We start from the raw sequence: 13,933 nt of genomic DNA, 5'->3' as shown, positions 1-13,933 counted from the left end.
TTTGCTTTTCCGTTTCTCTAATATCCAGCACACCGTGCACTGGGTGTCTCCGCTCCTGGTGCAGATTACTAGAGCTGGTTGTTTAGCAGTCCTGGGTTTCAATCCCTCCCCGTTCCGAGTCCCTTCCTCCCACCCGGTAGCTGGGATGGGGGGAGCACTTGGGTCCTGCTGGGCCACGGCTTGTGTCTTACCCTCTTCATGAGATGCTGAATTCTCGCAGATGTAGATGTAGCCTGACTGTTGTACTGTATCCACTGGTCTCTCTTTTATTTGTTGTTATTTTCAAAAATATATATGGTTCTGGGAGGAGATTTCTGCTGCCCTACTCACACCGCCATCTTGGCTCTCAATGAACATTTTGTGTTCTTTCCCAATAATATCCAGTGGTCTATCTTGCTGTTTGAATGGATCTTTAACCCAGGTGCCTCTAACATCATGCACTAGTCACTTGGTAAACACTGGTTTACTGGGTTGTGCAGATCTTCCCAATGTTGACCCAGTTCATTATATGGTATCAAAAAATCACTTTTGTCAACATCTACACTGATCTCAAAAAAGTCTATGTATTGGGAAACTTACAATGAAACAGAGACAAACACAAACTTCAAAATTCTAATTTGCACTTGAAAGCTCAACTTTATGACTTGCTATGAATAGCATCAATTGTTTTCCTTAAGATGATAAGTGGACTTTATTCCTTTTCTAGAACATGTCTGCCACATGTCCAATACTAAACAGCTATGATATGCCTGCCAGTCAATCTTTCAGGTAAAAATGATGTTCCACAAAAAAAGCTGCTGGTTCAGCTCAAATGAATTGTCGAAGTGCGCCTCCTCAATTTAATCATAACACTTTGGTATGCAGTAGGAATGCTTTTTTCCCATCCCACAGAATATTAAAAAGGTACACACTCAAAGGAGTAAGATTAAATAAAATTAATTTTACTGCTTTGTCAAAGACTTTCCTAAATGGAACTAGAATTCTCCATACTGAGACTGCCTGGTGGTGGAGAACATGAGTTCCTGCACCCTCTGGGGCCACTGCCTTGATTAATGCCAAAGTGTCAGCAGCTGTGCCCACCCCTGCTCTGACATCATCGGTGCAAATGTCAGTGCTGTGAAAAAGGCAGGAACATCTTAGTACTGTCAGGAAATTAGTTTTGACCTCATGGGCACCTAAAATGGTCTTGAGGATCCCCAGGAGTCCACACTGTGAAAACCACTATTACACACAAATCCAAAGGTAAAATAAAATCACAAGCAGCAGGGAATCACCTCCTTTAAGAACAGTTTACTGGCAAGGTTTTTTAAAAGAGAGGGACCCCAGGAACTATGTTCTAGTTCCCCCATTTTTCACAGGAGGAAACTGAGGTCCAGCAGGAAGAGGAAGGGGGAGGCTAAGCAACTTGCCCAAGTTTTAGAAAGCAAGTCGGAAATGGGGTCAAGAGCCCATTAGCTGCTCCCTCACCACCAGATTCAGCTGACTGAATAGCACCTCTGATGGAGGCACAGCTGAGAGATTTTCAGGCTGGCATACCAGAGACACATGCCTCTGAATCCCAGTGGGCAAGACCCTACTCAACCCACTGGGCCATGGGTAGGATGTGTTTCGCTTTTTAAGTAAAATGATAAAACCTAATGAACAGACTTGCAGTTTTGGCTCTAACATGTAAGGAGGCAGGAAGCCATTACTCCTGCCCTTAGAAGGAGAAAAGGATGAACAAACTCAAAGTGACTCACTTGGGCCCCGGGGTGAGCTGACTCCTGCCCCACCCGCCCCCAGTCTCCCCAGCTCACCAAGACATATTCTGGGGGAGTATCAGGGAGAGTCGTGAGTGGGCAAAACTAAGACACACTCATGAAGTTGCAACGCAGGGAGAGCAGCCCAAGGAAAGGCCGAGATCTAACCGGAAGCGTACAGACCCCTGGCCCTCCCCACACCTTTCTACCACACCAGCAGGGCTCGAGTACGATAGCAGCGCCTTGTAACTGACAGAGCAGCAGACTCTCTGAGGAGGAGTGTGACGGAGGCCCAAAATCAAGAGGGAGGCAGACCAATGACACTCGTTGAGGTGGAGGCCTCGGGCACCTGCAGCTACAGCGGACGTGACACCCAGTCCCCAACTCCTAATGAGATGTACATAAACCCTCACACTTATTACCTCCATTACTATTGCTTGACATTTCATGTCTAACTTCAATAAATTACAAGACACACTAAAAGGCAAGAAAAAACAATAGAAGAGACAAAAGCAAGCATCAGACCAGACTTAGCTATGACACAGATGTTGGAATTATCAGACAGGCAATTTAAAATGACTATGGTTGCTAAATTAAAACTGATGAGAACGCTAGATGATAATAGTAAGATCTTGCCTGTCGAATGCCTGAATGAAAGAGCAGCTATGCAGAAGCAGTTTTCACACACAGTGAGGACAGATATGGATGTCATTGGCAAAGGGAGGGTTGGGGGACAAGCTGACCCCTCCAATGGTCCCGAACCTTGCTGTTTATACAAATCTTTGATTCCACTTTTCTTTTTGAACATTTTCCTCTTCTACAAAAAGGGTAAAGCCTTCCAATGAAAAGATTTTCTAGGTAGGCAGCACATCCAGACAGACCTTTTCTGCGAATAGTCTGGCCAATTAAAAATGGAAGCTGCCTACTTCCTAGTGGCATTCTGCAGCAGGGAGCCTTCTACTCAAGGCTATGTCTACTTTGACTTGACTCCGTGTTCTAACACTGTCCTTCAACTTCCATACCATTTGCCCAAAGAACTGCGAGTACCAGCATTCTGGAGTCCGCTCCCTTCTGTAGAGGTCCCTGCCTGAAGTCATTCCCTACCACGTGCATAATTTGAACTTGAGAATTCACAAGTGGCCTTTCCCCCAGTCTGTTAAATTCTTCATTACTTCTCTCTGGACAAAATTCCAAGCATGCAGGTGGCTGAACTCCCATTTTTTTCTCCCCGTAACATTAAAAGTTTTTTCTAGTCACTGCCCAAGGTTTAGCTTTTCTTTCTTAAAACATTTTATATTCTGAATAACTTCTTCGTCCACACACCGATCAGGGCAGTGTACACTGTGGGGCAGGGGGATGATAAGGGGGAAAAAAAAAACTAGATTATAATCTGATTGCTCGTTGTGAGTTCTATTATTATTTAACCATCTCCTTAGGATAAGCTTTCCTTTGAAATAGTCTTTCTCAAAGTTTTAATACTTTTAACATTTTCTTGTGTTTGCCCTTTTCTTGTGCATAAATGTTAATTTTCTCCATTGAATTGGGCAAACATTTCTACAATCTTCTCTTTACCTCTGGCTAGAGAATATTAGTTCATTCTCATAAACCAGAGCTCACATGATCCTCTCGGCACTGGTGTTTGTGCAAACAAACATTACGTACAAATTATCCTACTTTAATTGCTTGCACAACCCCAAGAATGAGTGTCTTCTTCAATTTTGTGCCCTAGGCATTTCACTTGCATCACCCAAGTCCCGGCCCTGGTGCAAGGGGCTGTTTACCTCCTGACTCGGGACCTGGCCCCTCAGTGGACCTCATCAGAAAGCCTGCTACTGCTCTGTCCTCACTGCCAAGTCTACCTGTCCTTGGTCACGCCTTCACTGTTCTCTCTGTTGTTGTCCCTTTGGTTTATTTGTTCCATTCTCTCTCTTTTAAAAGAACTGAAGAACAAAAACTGGTTTCTCTTTAAGTAAGCAGGAAACACCTTCCCTTCTGCAAGGTGATCCTCATTCTTCACGTATGATCTTTGGCTCTTCTTCGCTGCGTTTATTGTTCCAGGGCACAAAGAAGCTGCTCCCTCACTTGCCTGGCTTTCTGGAGAAGACCACACTGAATTCCAGCCATTTTAGAAGGCAGAGGTTTTTGGAAGGCTGGCTGAAGGTAAACAGTAACAGCAGGTATTCACGGCTTCTCCCTCTACTCATGATCAACAAACACCAGCAAATTCTACTTTATTCCTAAACTACTTAGTTTGCTGTTTTTATGCAGTGTGTATCAGAGCTTTTATGGTAATTTTTCTAAAAAGCCTCAGTAGCTTTTGGATTCTAGGATTATGACTGTCTTCAACTCTTCCAATTTAAATAAATTGCTTCTAGTCAAAATGGTGCAATGAATAGTAAAGAGGCCCTAAATAAAGACCACCAAGTGGCATTTCTGCTGTCCTTAAATTCAGGAGTCTGTGTTCTGGGATTAGAAGCCAACAGCTCGGTGCCTGGAGCTCAGGTGCATGGCAGTGTCCGAGGCTGGAAGGAGCTCATGGATTTGACGACGCTCCCTCAACTGGCCAACCCTCTTTCACTGGTTCCTGGGAGAGATCTCAGTGAAGAGCTCCAAAGGGCATCAGCTACAGTTGGACCTTCTGACACATAATTATTACTAGGAAAAGAAAATCTAATAAATAACACAAAGGTGAAGCAGAAACAATTTGCTTCTGGCGGGAAACAGCCCCGGAGAGTCAAGAAAGAATGAATTACGTTGAGGCTCCTGAGGACGAAGGCTAACTGCAGCCTTCAAAGGACAGATGGCCTGTGTCTTCTGAAAAGCATACTGAGTTCACTCAGCCACCGTTCTGTCAGGAAGCGGTCCGTCGACTCACACTTAATGAGGCCCTAATAGTGCCAGCCCAGCTGTGTGTGCTGTGGAGAACTCAAACACAAAGAGACGGTCCCTGCGGATTTTTCTATCTGCCCCTAATCTTGAAGGTGCATGTGAACCTTTTTCACCTCGACAGTCCTGCTCCCCACAGGACTGTGCTGGCACAGAGCAGTCCCATGACAGGCTGCAGAGTGGGAAACAGTAGGAAAGGGTAGAGTAAGAATTTAAGGGATTCACTCTTTTGGTAGCAAGCCAGCCCTTGCTGTTCATCACCCTCACTTAATTAAACATTTTATTTTAAAAAGCATATATAGCACATAAAATGTGCCAGCCACTGTTTCAACTGCATTATAAATACTAATTCGCTGAATCCTCACCACAAGCCTATGAGACATACAATTATCCTGACGTCTGACACGGAACCTGAGACAGAGAGCATTAGGTAACCTGGCCAAAGTCATGGCTAATAAGTGGCAGAGTTAGGGCCGTCTCGCTCTAGTCCTTGCCACTAACCACTGAGCCAAACTGAACGAAAGGTGCTGGTGCATTTATGCAATAAACCTTCCTTCCTGGAGGCAGCCATACTAATTTAACCTAAGTCTCCAGTGTAGAAGTTAAAATAACAATAGCAACAACGAAAGATAGTCAGAATTTATTAAGAATACGATATGCTTTATAGGCTATGTACCATACAGAATGCTAACTTCAACTTCAAGGGTAATCTTATCTTTCTCAACACCAACACCCCTACCAGTCTATAAATGAAAACTGCTAGGAAATTTGCTGATACAATCAGTATTTGAAATTTCACTGCAGTCTTTTACTAAAATGTGGCCTGAATATGAAGAGTCAGAGCAAGCTGGTGAGAAACCAGCACACACACCCAATCTCCCATCTCTGGAGATGTCTATGCCCCTCAAAAGATTTCTGCAAGGGACCACCTACCGGCTAGCCCAGATACCTCTGCCAAAGCAGCAGATCTGTGCCGTAGGACACAGACACCACTGCGCTTAATGGAATTAAATAAAATTAGAAACTCAGCTCCTCAGTGGCATTAACTACATAAAAAGTGCTCAACAGCCACATGGGGTTAGTGTTAACCATACTATGCAGCACAGAGAGAGCATTTTCATCATCCAGAAAGTTCTATTGGACAGCTAAGTTAGACCCTAAGTATGATTTCTTGTTAAGCGTTAGTCACAATGCACTTCACAGTAACAATTTCATCTTTTCCTTCTTATGAATACATAAAATTCAAATTACACTTCATTTCTTCATAAGATTTCTACTCCCAAGTTTAGTTTCAAGGGGAAAGTGGACTATTTATAAGCACTTGTCCCCTCCCCACCCACCAACTGCACCTTGTACCCAGAATGTATTTCTTCTTCCATAATAATGATTGAAAGGCAATCAGGTGAGGGAAAGGGAATTCATTAAAAGTGCCGCAGACAGCGAAAATCAAACTTCTGTTTATACACTTTAAGCTTCATGCTCAATGTTAAGCTCTGAGACATGTACTCAACTAGTCATAAGGAGGCCCAACAAGACAGGGTGGCTACGTCCACATCCTCATCAGAACAATACAAACACATGCACCGCTACACAAGGTGGACCAGATACTACAAGGATTTTTGAAAAAAAAAAAAAAAAACAATGCCCACACAAAAACAGGTTGGACATATAGAAGTAGTGTGGGCCAGGGACAGTGACACTGAATTTTCCACTGAGAGCAAACCTTACAATAATTTCCAGCATTTTTAACCTGCACTGACAGAATGTCTAAATTAGTAACATTGCTGTTCCATTTCATGTGAGTTCACATAGTAATGAAGCAGAAAAGCAATAATAAATATAAGAAACAGCTTAGAAAGAAAGTACAAATGCTACGTGGCCCTTCAGTGCTATGGAATCTAAAATTCAAAATTCTTCTAATTTCTTGGCCTGAAGGTCATGGAAGCCTGGGGTGACTAGGTTTACAGCCAGTAGGACCGCTTTGTTCTAACATAGCTTTTTGTTCATTTAAAAAATTCTCCTCTCTCTGTCACTCTATCTACCCCATTACTTTAAGTAACACAACTGAATTTTTATGAATTCTTGTGATATACAGCTTTCTTTATATATCAGATGAAGCAGGAATTACTAAGTAGGACTAATAGAAATAATCAATGTCTGGTCATTTTAAGTCATAAAAACACCTTAAAGCTCCTTGGAAGATGCAATTTTTTTTAACAAGTGCAAAAACGTAATAATCAAATTACATACTTGTGACTTCTTGTAAGAAATCCAAACATGGTCGACTACTTCCAGAAATACTTATTGAAACAGCCAGTGGGGTCTGTCCTTCATAGTTCCTTGTGTTCGTGTCCGCTCCATAATTATATAACATCCGTGCACAAAGCACATCATCCCTAAGGGCAGACAAATGTAAAGGAGTCTGTCCATCTTCTAAGCGACCCAGGTTTGTGTCTGCTCCTCTCTGAAGGAACATTCGGCAGTAAGAGTGATTGCTTTTGATCACAGCATATCGCAGCAGGAAACCATTCTGAATGTCGATGTTGGCGTTGTGGTCTAGGAGGATTTTCACACAGCTTGACCTCTCGCGGATAATGGCGAGCTGAAGTGGCGTTGTACCTTTATCACTGAGCGGGTCAACCTCCGCCTTGAACTCGAGGAGGAGTCGCACAAATGAGTCCCTACCATAGTGAGCAGCCACATGGAGCGGTGTCCAGCCATCATTGCTTTTTGCATTAATAATGTCGCTCCTGTAGTCAGATTCTAACATCAGGCGTGCAATCCGGGCCCGGCCATGCATGGCTGCGTAATGAAGAGCAGTGAAGCCTCCGATTAAGTCCTTCACTGTGGGATCAGCTAGAGTTAAAACCAAATGAAAACATTATCAGCCTTAAGACACAACAAACTCTACCATGACATAGCACAGTTTAGCCAATTCTCAGACAAAATGTGAAATGATTAAACATTATAATGAACGTCAAGTACTTCTTTCCTCACCTTAACTAAAGCATAGTTTTAATGGGAAATAAATTTTAGTAGGGCTATCAAACTTGGGTAACAGTAAGAATGACTTACAAAGTATTTAAAAGATACATACAGAAAACAGAGTTCAGATCACCACATTACCTCTCTGCTAATCTAACCAACTGCTTTTGGCTATTCAACTCCCTCATTTCTATACTGTTTCATGTTTCTCTTCTGTTTTGAACTTTCTGTTTTATTTTCTCTATGTTTCTTCTTGGTCTTAAAGAGAAGCATGTGTAGCAACATCTGCTGCTCTAAATTACGGATGTACTGTGGTCTGGCAAACTGTGTTGTTATAGGGTGTATTATTAGGTAAAAAAAAAAAAAAAATTTCTGCGGTCTGTAAAAATTCCAAAGCATGTAAGATAAATGTCATGTGATCTTGATAAATCATGTTTTCCTAAGATAAAAGTCTATTCTGAATTCTTAGTTTTATAAGAACTTTGGAGGTTTTAAGAATTAAAGCAGCATATTGTGTGAAAAGTTGGGAGAAACCTCAGCATTGTATAAATATGATTTTCTAAAAGATCCAAAAGCCCTGTCCTAGGTTGACTGTTTTCTGGAAAGAAGAGAAAGAGGGTGGGGGTGGGGGACAGAGAGAGAGATAAGAGAAAAGGAAGGAAGAGAAGGAAAGAAAGAAAGAAAAGAGAAAAAGATAAGGAAGGAGAAGGCAAGGGAAGGCAAGGAGAGAAATGACATTTATGAAAAGGAGAGAGAGAGAGAAAAGAAGAGAACGTGGGGGAAGGGGAGGAAGAGAAACTGCAATGACATGTTTGCTAGAACTCCTCAAGTCACAGACTTCATCCCCTGCCCCCAATCTTCCCTGAAGCCAGGGGTCGGGTCTATGCGGCTCCCACCTCACTGGCCATCCTGCGCAGTGGGCAGGCGGCCAAGAACAACTCCCTCATATTATGTAGGTCACTTTCTGGAGGCCACCAATGCCACGTGCAGATAAACTGGTCAGACCTAACCAAGTAGGGTTAAAATGCTTTCTTCTCATAAAGTCAGCCTTAGGTTTTGGTTTGTTCATGTACGAGAAAAACTAGAGTGTCTTTTAAACAAACTAACAAAAAGCACCCAAAGGAAGTGATTAAACCCTGGTGTATTGTTCAGTGAAATGCTATTTAGTTCTAAAGCATATGACAGCTTTAGAAAAACCGATGAGGCAGAAAACTGTATGTAAAATATTAATAATACTTTACAGAGAATAAAAATTTCAATTAAGAAGTAGTTGCTAACAAAACCTATAAAAAGGTAAATTTGGGGGAGAGCTATCTCAGTTGAATTTCTAAAATCATTTAATATAAACTGATAGTACACAATAGTATTACTTTAACCCACTTAAATAAAATAAGGGTATATTATCTGCCTTGGTCTTCATCGAAAGAAAAATATACAGTATCCTATTTACTGTGACTTAACAAAACTCAAGGCAAGAATATTTGAACAAAGCATTTTGTTGCCATCTACTGGTAAGGCATGAACATGAGCTACTGATGTTTCTATTTTGACGGTCAATGCTGAGCCGTCAAGTCAAGTCAGCTTCAGGTACTTTTCATACCAAGCCTAAGTGAAGGTAAGCATGAAATCAGAAAGAATCTCTTCTATTCAAATGAAACTATAAATCTTGCCAAGACATCCATTTCTATCTACACCTGACCAATCAACTGCTTCCTTAATTTGCTAGTGACATATAAGAATACTTTTTCAGTTCTCCCACCTTCATCCACCAGGGGTGTCTTTAAAGATGCCAGCAAACATTCTTATGTGCATCCTCTACTTGCTCTATTTAACAGTAAAAGAAAATTATATTACTGAAACTACACTTGCATCTTTGGTTTACCACTTGAGGTCTTCTTTTAGATTCTACATTTTGGTGCTATATTGAGCTAGGAAAAGAAAGATTAACAAATACAGCAATGATTTATTTGCTTAGTCTTAATTAAAACGAGAACTGGGAATAGCACAGAAGGGAAGAACTATAGGTTTTAATGTAAAAATTTATAGTATTAAATCTGTACTGTATAGTTACTGTCCTCAAGGAATTAACAAATGGGAGATACAAGCCAAATGAGTATGCAAAACACAAATTAATTTTAGGATTATTAATAGTCAATGCAATAAGAAAAAGATCTCATTTGTAATAGTAACAAACTACAGAACACCCAGATATAAATTCAGTAAGAGATGTGCAATGCACATGTAAAGAAAACTTTTGACTGAATTCACTTCATCTGTGTTTGCACAAGTGTCCCTTCATCAGAAAAGCTTTCCCTGAACACAAACATGGCAGGCCCATCAACCTCAGTACTTTGTCCCCTTACCAAGCTTTCTTCCCCTTAGGGAAGGTGCAACCTATTTTAAACAAGATGTAGCACAGACTCAAGAAACCCATTTAAATCTATTGAAAATATTGGAAGTATATATAAATAAAAGCAGAGAAACACTCCCTATTAATAGTGGTTCCTTTTTTTTCCCCCCAACAGCTGTACTGAGATAAAATAAAAGTCACCCATTTTCAGTGTACAGGTTGATGAATTTTGATCAAGTGCATACAATGACTATGATCATCATCAAAATATTTCTATCATCTCAAAATTGTTCCTTCCTGCCTCTTACAATCAATTCCCTATCCAGATTCTGGGACCCAGGCAACCACTGATGCTCTGCCTTTTTAGAATTTCATATAAATGGAATCATATAGTATTGCAGACTTTTGACTTATTTCACTTACCATTGTTTTTGAAATGCATCCATGTTGCTGTGTGTATCAAAAGTTCACGCCTTTGTACTGATGAACAGTATTCCATAATTTGGATATACAATTATTTATTCATGAGCAGATGTACAATTGGGTTATTTCCAGTTTGAGGGTTTTACGAATAAGGTTCCTAGGAACACTCACATACAAGTCTCCATGTGGATATATGTTTCCATTTCACTTGAGTAAATAACTAGGAGAGAATGCTGGGTCACAAGTTAAATGGTCATGTTACTTCCTAAGAAATTGTCAAACTTTTTCTAAGTGGCTATACATTACGTTCCCATCAGCAATATATGGGAGTTCCAGTTGTCGCAGATCTTCACTAGTACTTGGCATCATTTGTAATTTCAACTTTAACCATTCTAGAAAGTACAAAGTAGTTAACTTCTTGGGGTTTAATTTACATTTTCCTGTGACTAGAGGTATTGGGCTTTTTCACATATTTTCATTGTGAAAATGTGTTGAAATCATTTACCCATTTTCATTGGGTTGTTTTTCTCATTACTGAGTTTATAACTCAATTGTATATATATTCTCAGTATTAAGCCCTTTGAGAGAGATGTTTGTAAATATTTTCTCCTAGTATGTTGCTTGCCTTTTTATTTTCTACACTGCCTCTCTTGGAGAGCAAAAGTTTTAAATTTTGATGAAGTCATTTCTCAGTTTTTCTTTTATGGATTGTGCTTTTGTGTCCTGTTTAAGAAATCTGCCCAACACAATGTCACATATATTTTCTGTTTTCTTCTATACATTTTACACTTTTGATTCTCGTATTTGGGGCAATGATCCATATGCAGTGTGAGATCAGATCAAGGTTCATTATTTTCCATATATGTATCTAGTATTTCAGCACAATTTGTCGGAAGGACTATCTTTTCTCCAAGGATTCATCCTGGTGCCTTCGTTGAAAACCAACTTACCATACAAGTGTGTCTATTTCTGAACTCTATTCTCTCCATTAATGTAAATGTGTATCCATACACCAACACCACATTGTCTTGATTATTGTAGTGTTATTGTAAGTTTTGATTGCAGGCACCATACACCCTTAAACCTTCCTTAAAACTGTTTTGGGCAATAGCTTTCAGATCAATTTGTCAATTCTTCAAACAAACTTTCTAGAATTTTGATTGGATTGGAACTCCACTGACTCTAAAAATGGAAATCTCTCCCAAATGATCGAAATAATATCAATTCTTCTAAACCATTAACATGGAATATGTTTATTTAGGTCTTAATTTCACTAGGAAATGTTTTATCTTCAGTATACAGGTCTTGCAAATTTTTCATTACATTTATTACTGAATATTTTAAGTTATGTTGCAATCTTAATGAATTGCTTTTGAATTTTCCAAATGTTAATTGCTGGTACAAATAAATAAAATTTTTGTACAATTTTTTGTGTATTCTGTATTCTAGCTACATTCACTTTTTAGTTATAACACATTTTTGTAGATTTCTTATGATTTTCTATATATACACAATTATGTTCTCTGCAAATAAAGACAACTTTATTGCATCCTTTCCAGGCCACAGGACTATTTGAACAGGATATTGAATAAAAATGTTTGTAAAGCATATATCCTTGACTTGTCCCTGATTTTAGAGGGAAAGCATTCAGCAGTTTACCATTTCGTATGCTGTGACCTGTAGTTTTTTGTAGGTGCCTTTCCCTGGGTTTTAGAAGCTATCTTCTGCTCCTGATTTGCTAAGTCTTTATGGCAGATGATACTTTTTATTGTCACATTCATTTTCTGCATCTATTGAAACGATTATTTGGCATTTACTTTTATTCTATTAATAGGACAAATCACTCACCATACTGATTTCCAGGCTAAACAAAGCTTGCATTTCTGCAGTAAACACTCCTTAATCATAGTGTAATATTCTTTTTTATATACTGGTGGATTAGATTTACTACTGTTCTGTTAAGGTTTTCTGTATCTATTGTCAAGAAGGATACCAGCCTGCAGTTTTCACATCTTCCAATGTCTTTATTTGGTTTTGTATCAGGGTATTACAAGCCTCACCCAGTTAAGTTTACAAGTGCTACTTCAAAGAATTTCGGTGGTATTGTTATTATTTATTCCTTTCGTATTTGAAATAATTCAACAGAGAAAGTAGCTGGGCCTAAAGTTTTCTTAGCAGAAAGCTTAGTTATGAGCTGTATTTCTTTGATATAGAGCTATTAAACTATTATTTCTTGGGTCAGTTTTGACAATTGTGTCTTCCAAGGAATCAGTTCATTTCTTCTAAATGGCAGATATATTCCTTATTATCCTCAATGCCTTTAAGATCTGTAGTGAAAAACTGCTTTTCCATACTTGGTACTGGTTATGTCTTTTGTTTTCTTCATCAGTCTAGCTAGAAATTTATCAACTTTATTGATCTTTTTAAAGAACCAACTTCTGTTTTTTGGTTTCATCAATTTTCTCTGTCCTTTGCCCATTTTCAATTCTACTGATCTCATCTATTCATTCCTGTTCTTACTTTGGGTTTAACTGTAGCAGTATATGGAGACTGGGCAAATATAGCCCCTTTCCATTTCTTTGTACTCCTACTGTCATGTACATTACATCTTCATATAAGGCCAACAGCAGTTTTATAATTATCATTTTATGTTGTTATCTTTTTAAGAGATGAAAGGAGGAAAAATAAAAAAATAAAATCTAAGGTGGTCCCTCCCTAAAATCCCTGCCTCTTGAAGTTCATGCCTTTGTAACCCTCTCCTCTTGAGTGTAAGCAGAACCTGTGACTTCTAACCAACAGAATCTGTCAAAGAAGATGGAATGTTACTACTGTGACTATGTTATTATATATGAGATTCCATCTGCTGGCAGACACAGTACAGTGATTCTCCTTGCTGTTTTGGTAAGTTAAGGAGTCATGGTGGGAAAGCCCACAGGATAAGAATCCGAAGTTTAACACTAGGGAGCACAGGCAACCTACAGCTAGCTAACGGTCAGCAGGAAGCTGAGGCCCTCAGTCCTATAGTCCAAGGAAATTAACCTTCCAACAACTTGAGTGAACTTGGAAGCAAACTTCTCCAGTCAAGCCTACAGAGGAGAAGAGTCTGTCCAACAGCTTAAAAGCACAAGGAAATAAATGTGTGTTTTATTAAGTCATGAGTTTGTGTAATTTATTACATAGCAATGGAGAGCAAATACACTGTTTTTTATATGTACCTGTGTTATTACTTTACCAGTCATCTTGTTTTTTTGTGTGAATTTTAATTACAGATGGTCTTTTTCTTTCAGACTGAAGGAGCCCTTTTAGTGCTTTTTGTAAGGCAAATCTGACAGCAACGAACTCTCTTATCTGGGAACATCTTTCACCTTTATTTCTGAAAGACAATTTTGCTGGATATAAAATTTTTGGTTGACAGTCATTTCCAGCAATTAGAGTATGTCATCTCACTGCCTTCAGACCACTGTGATTTCTTCTGAGAAATCAGCTGTTTATCTTATTAAGGATCCCATGTACAAAATAAGTCACTTCTCTAAATGTTTTCAAGATTTTC

The 13,933-nt window shown here is 39.4% G+C and overlaps 1 protein-coding gene across 1 annotated transcript in view; it reads right to left on the bottom strand.

Annotated features, from left to right (window-relative positions):
• ASB7 (ankyrin repeat and SOCS box containing 7) overlaps nucleotides 1-13,933 on the bottom strand; it is a 51,918-nt gene that overhangs the window by 17,024 nt on the left and 20,961 nt on the right. Inside the window, exon 5 of the mRNA XM_017675110.3 lies at nucleotides 6,876-7,481. Within this exon, the coding sequence (XP_017530599.1) occupies nucleotides 6,876-7,481 (606 nt within the window). The remainder of the gene's footprint in view (nucleotides 1-6,875; nucleotides 7,482-13,933) is intronic.

The sequence above is a fragment of the Manis javanica genome, chromosome 18 (assembly GCF_040802235.1).
Source record: "Manis javanica isolate MJ-LG chromosome 18, MJ_LKY, whole genome shotgun sequence".
NCBI lineage: Eukaryota > Metazoa > Chordata > Mammalia > Pholidota > Manidae > Manis > Manis javanica.
This window is presented reverse-complemented; position numbering and strand designations above follow the sequence as displayed.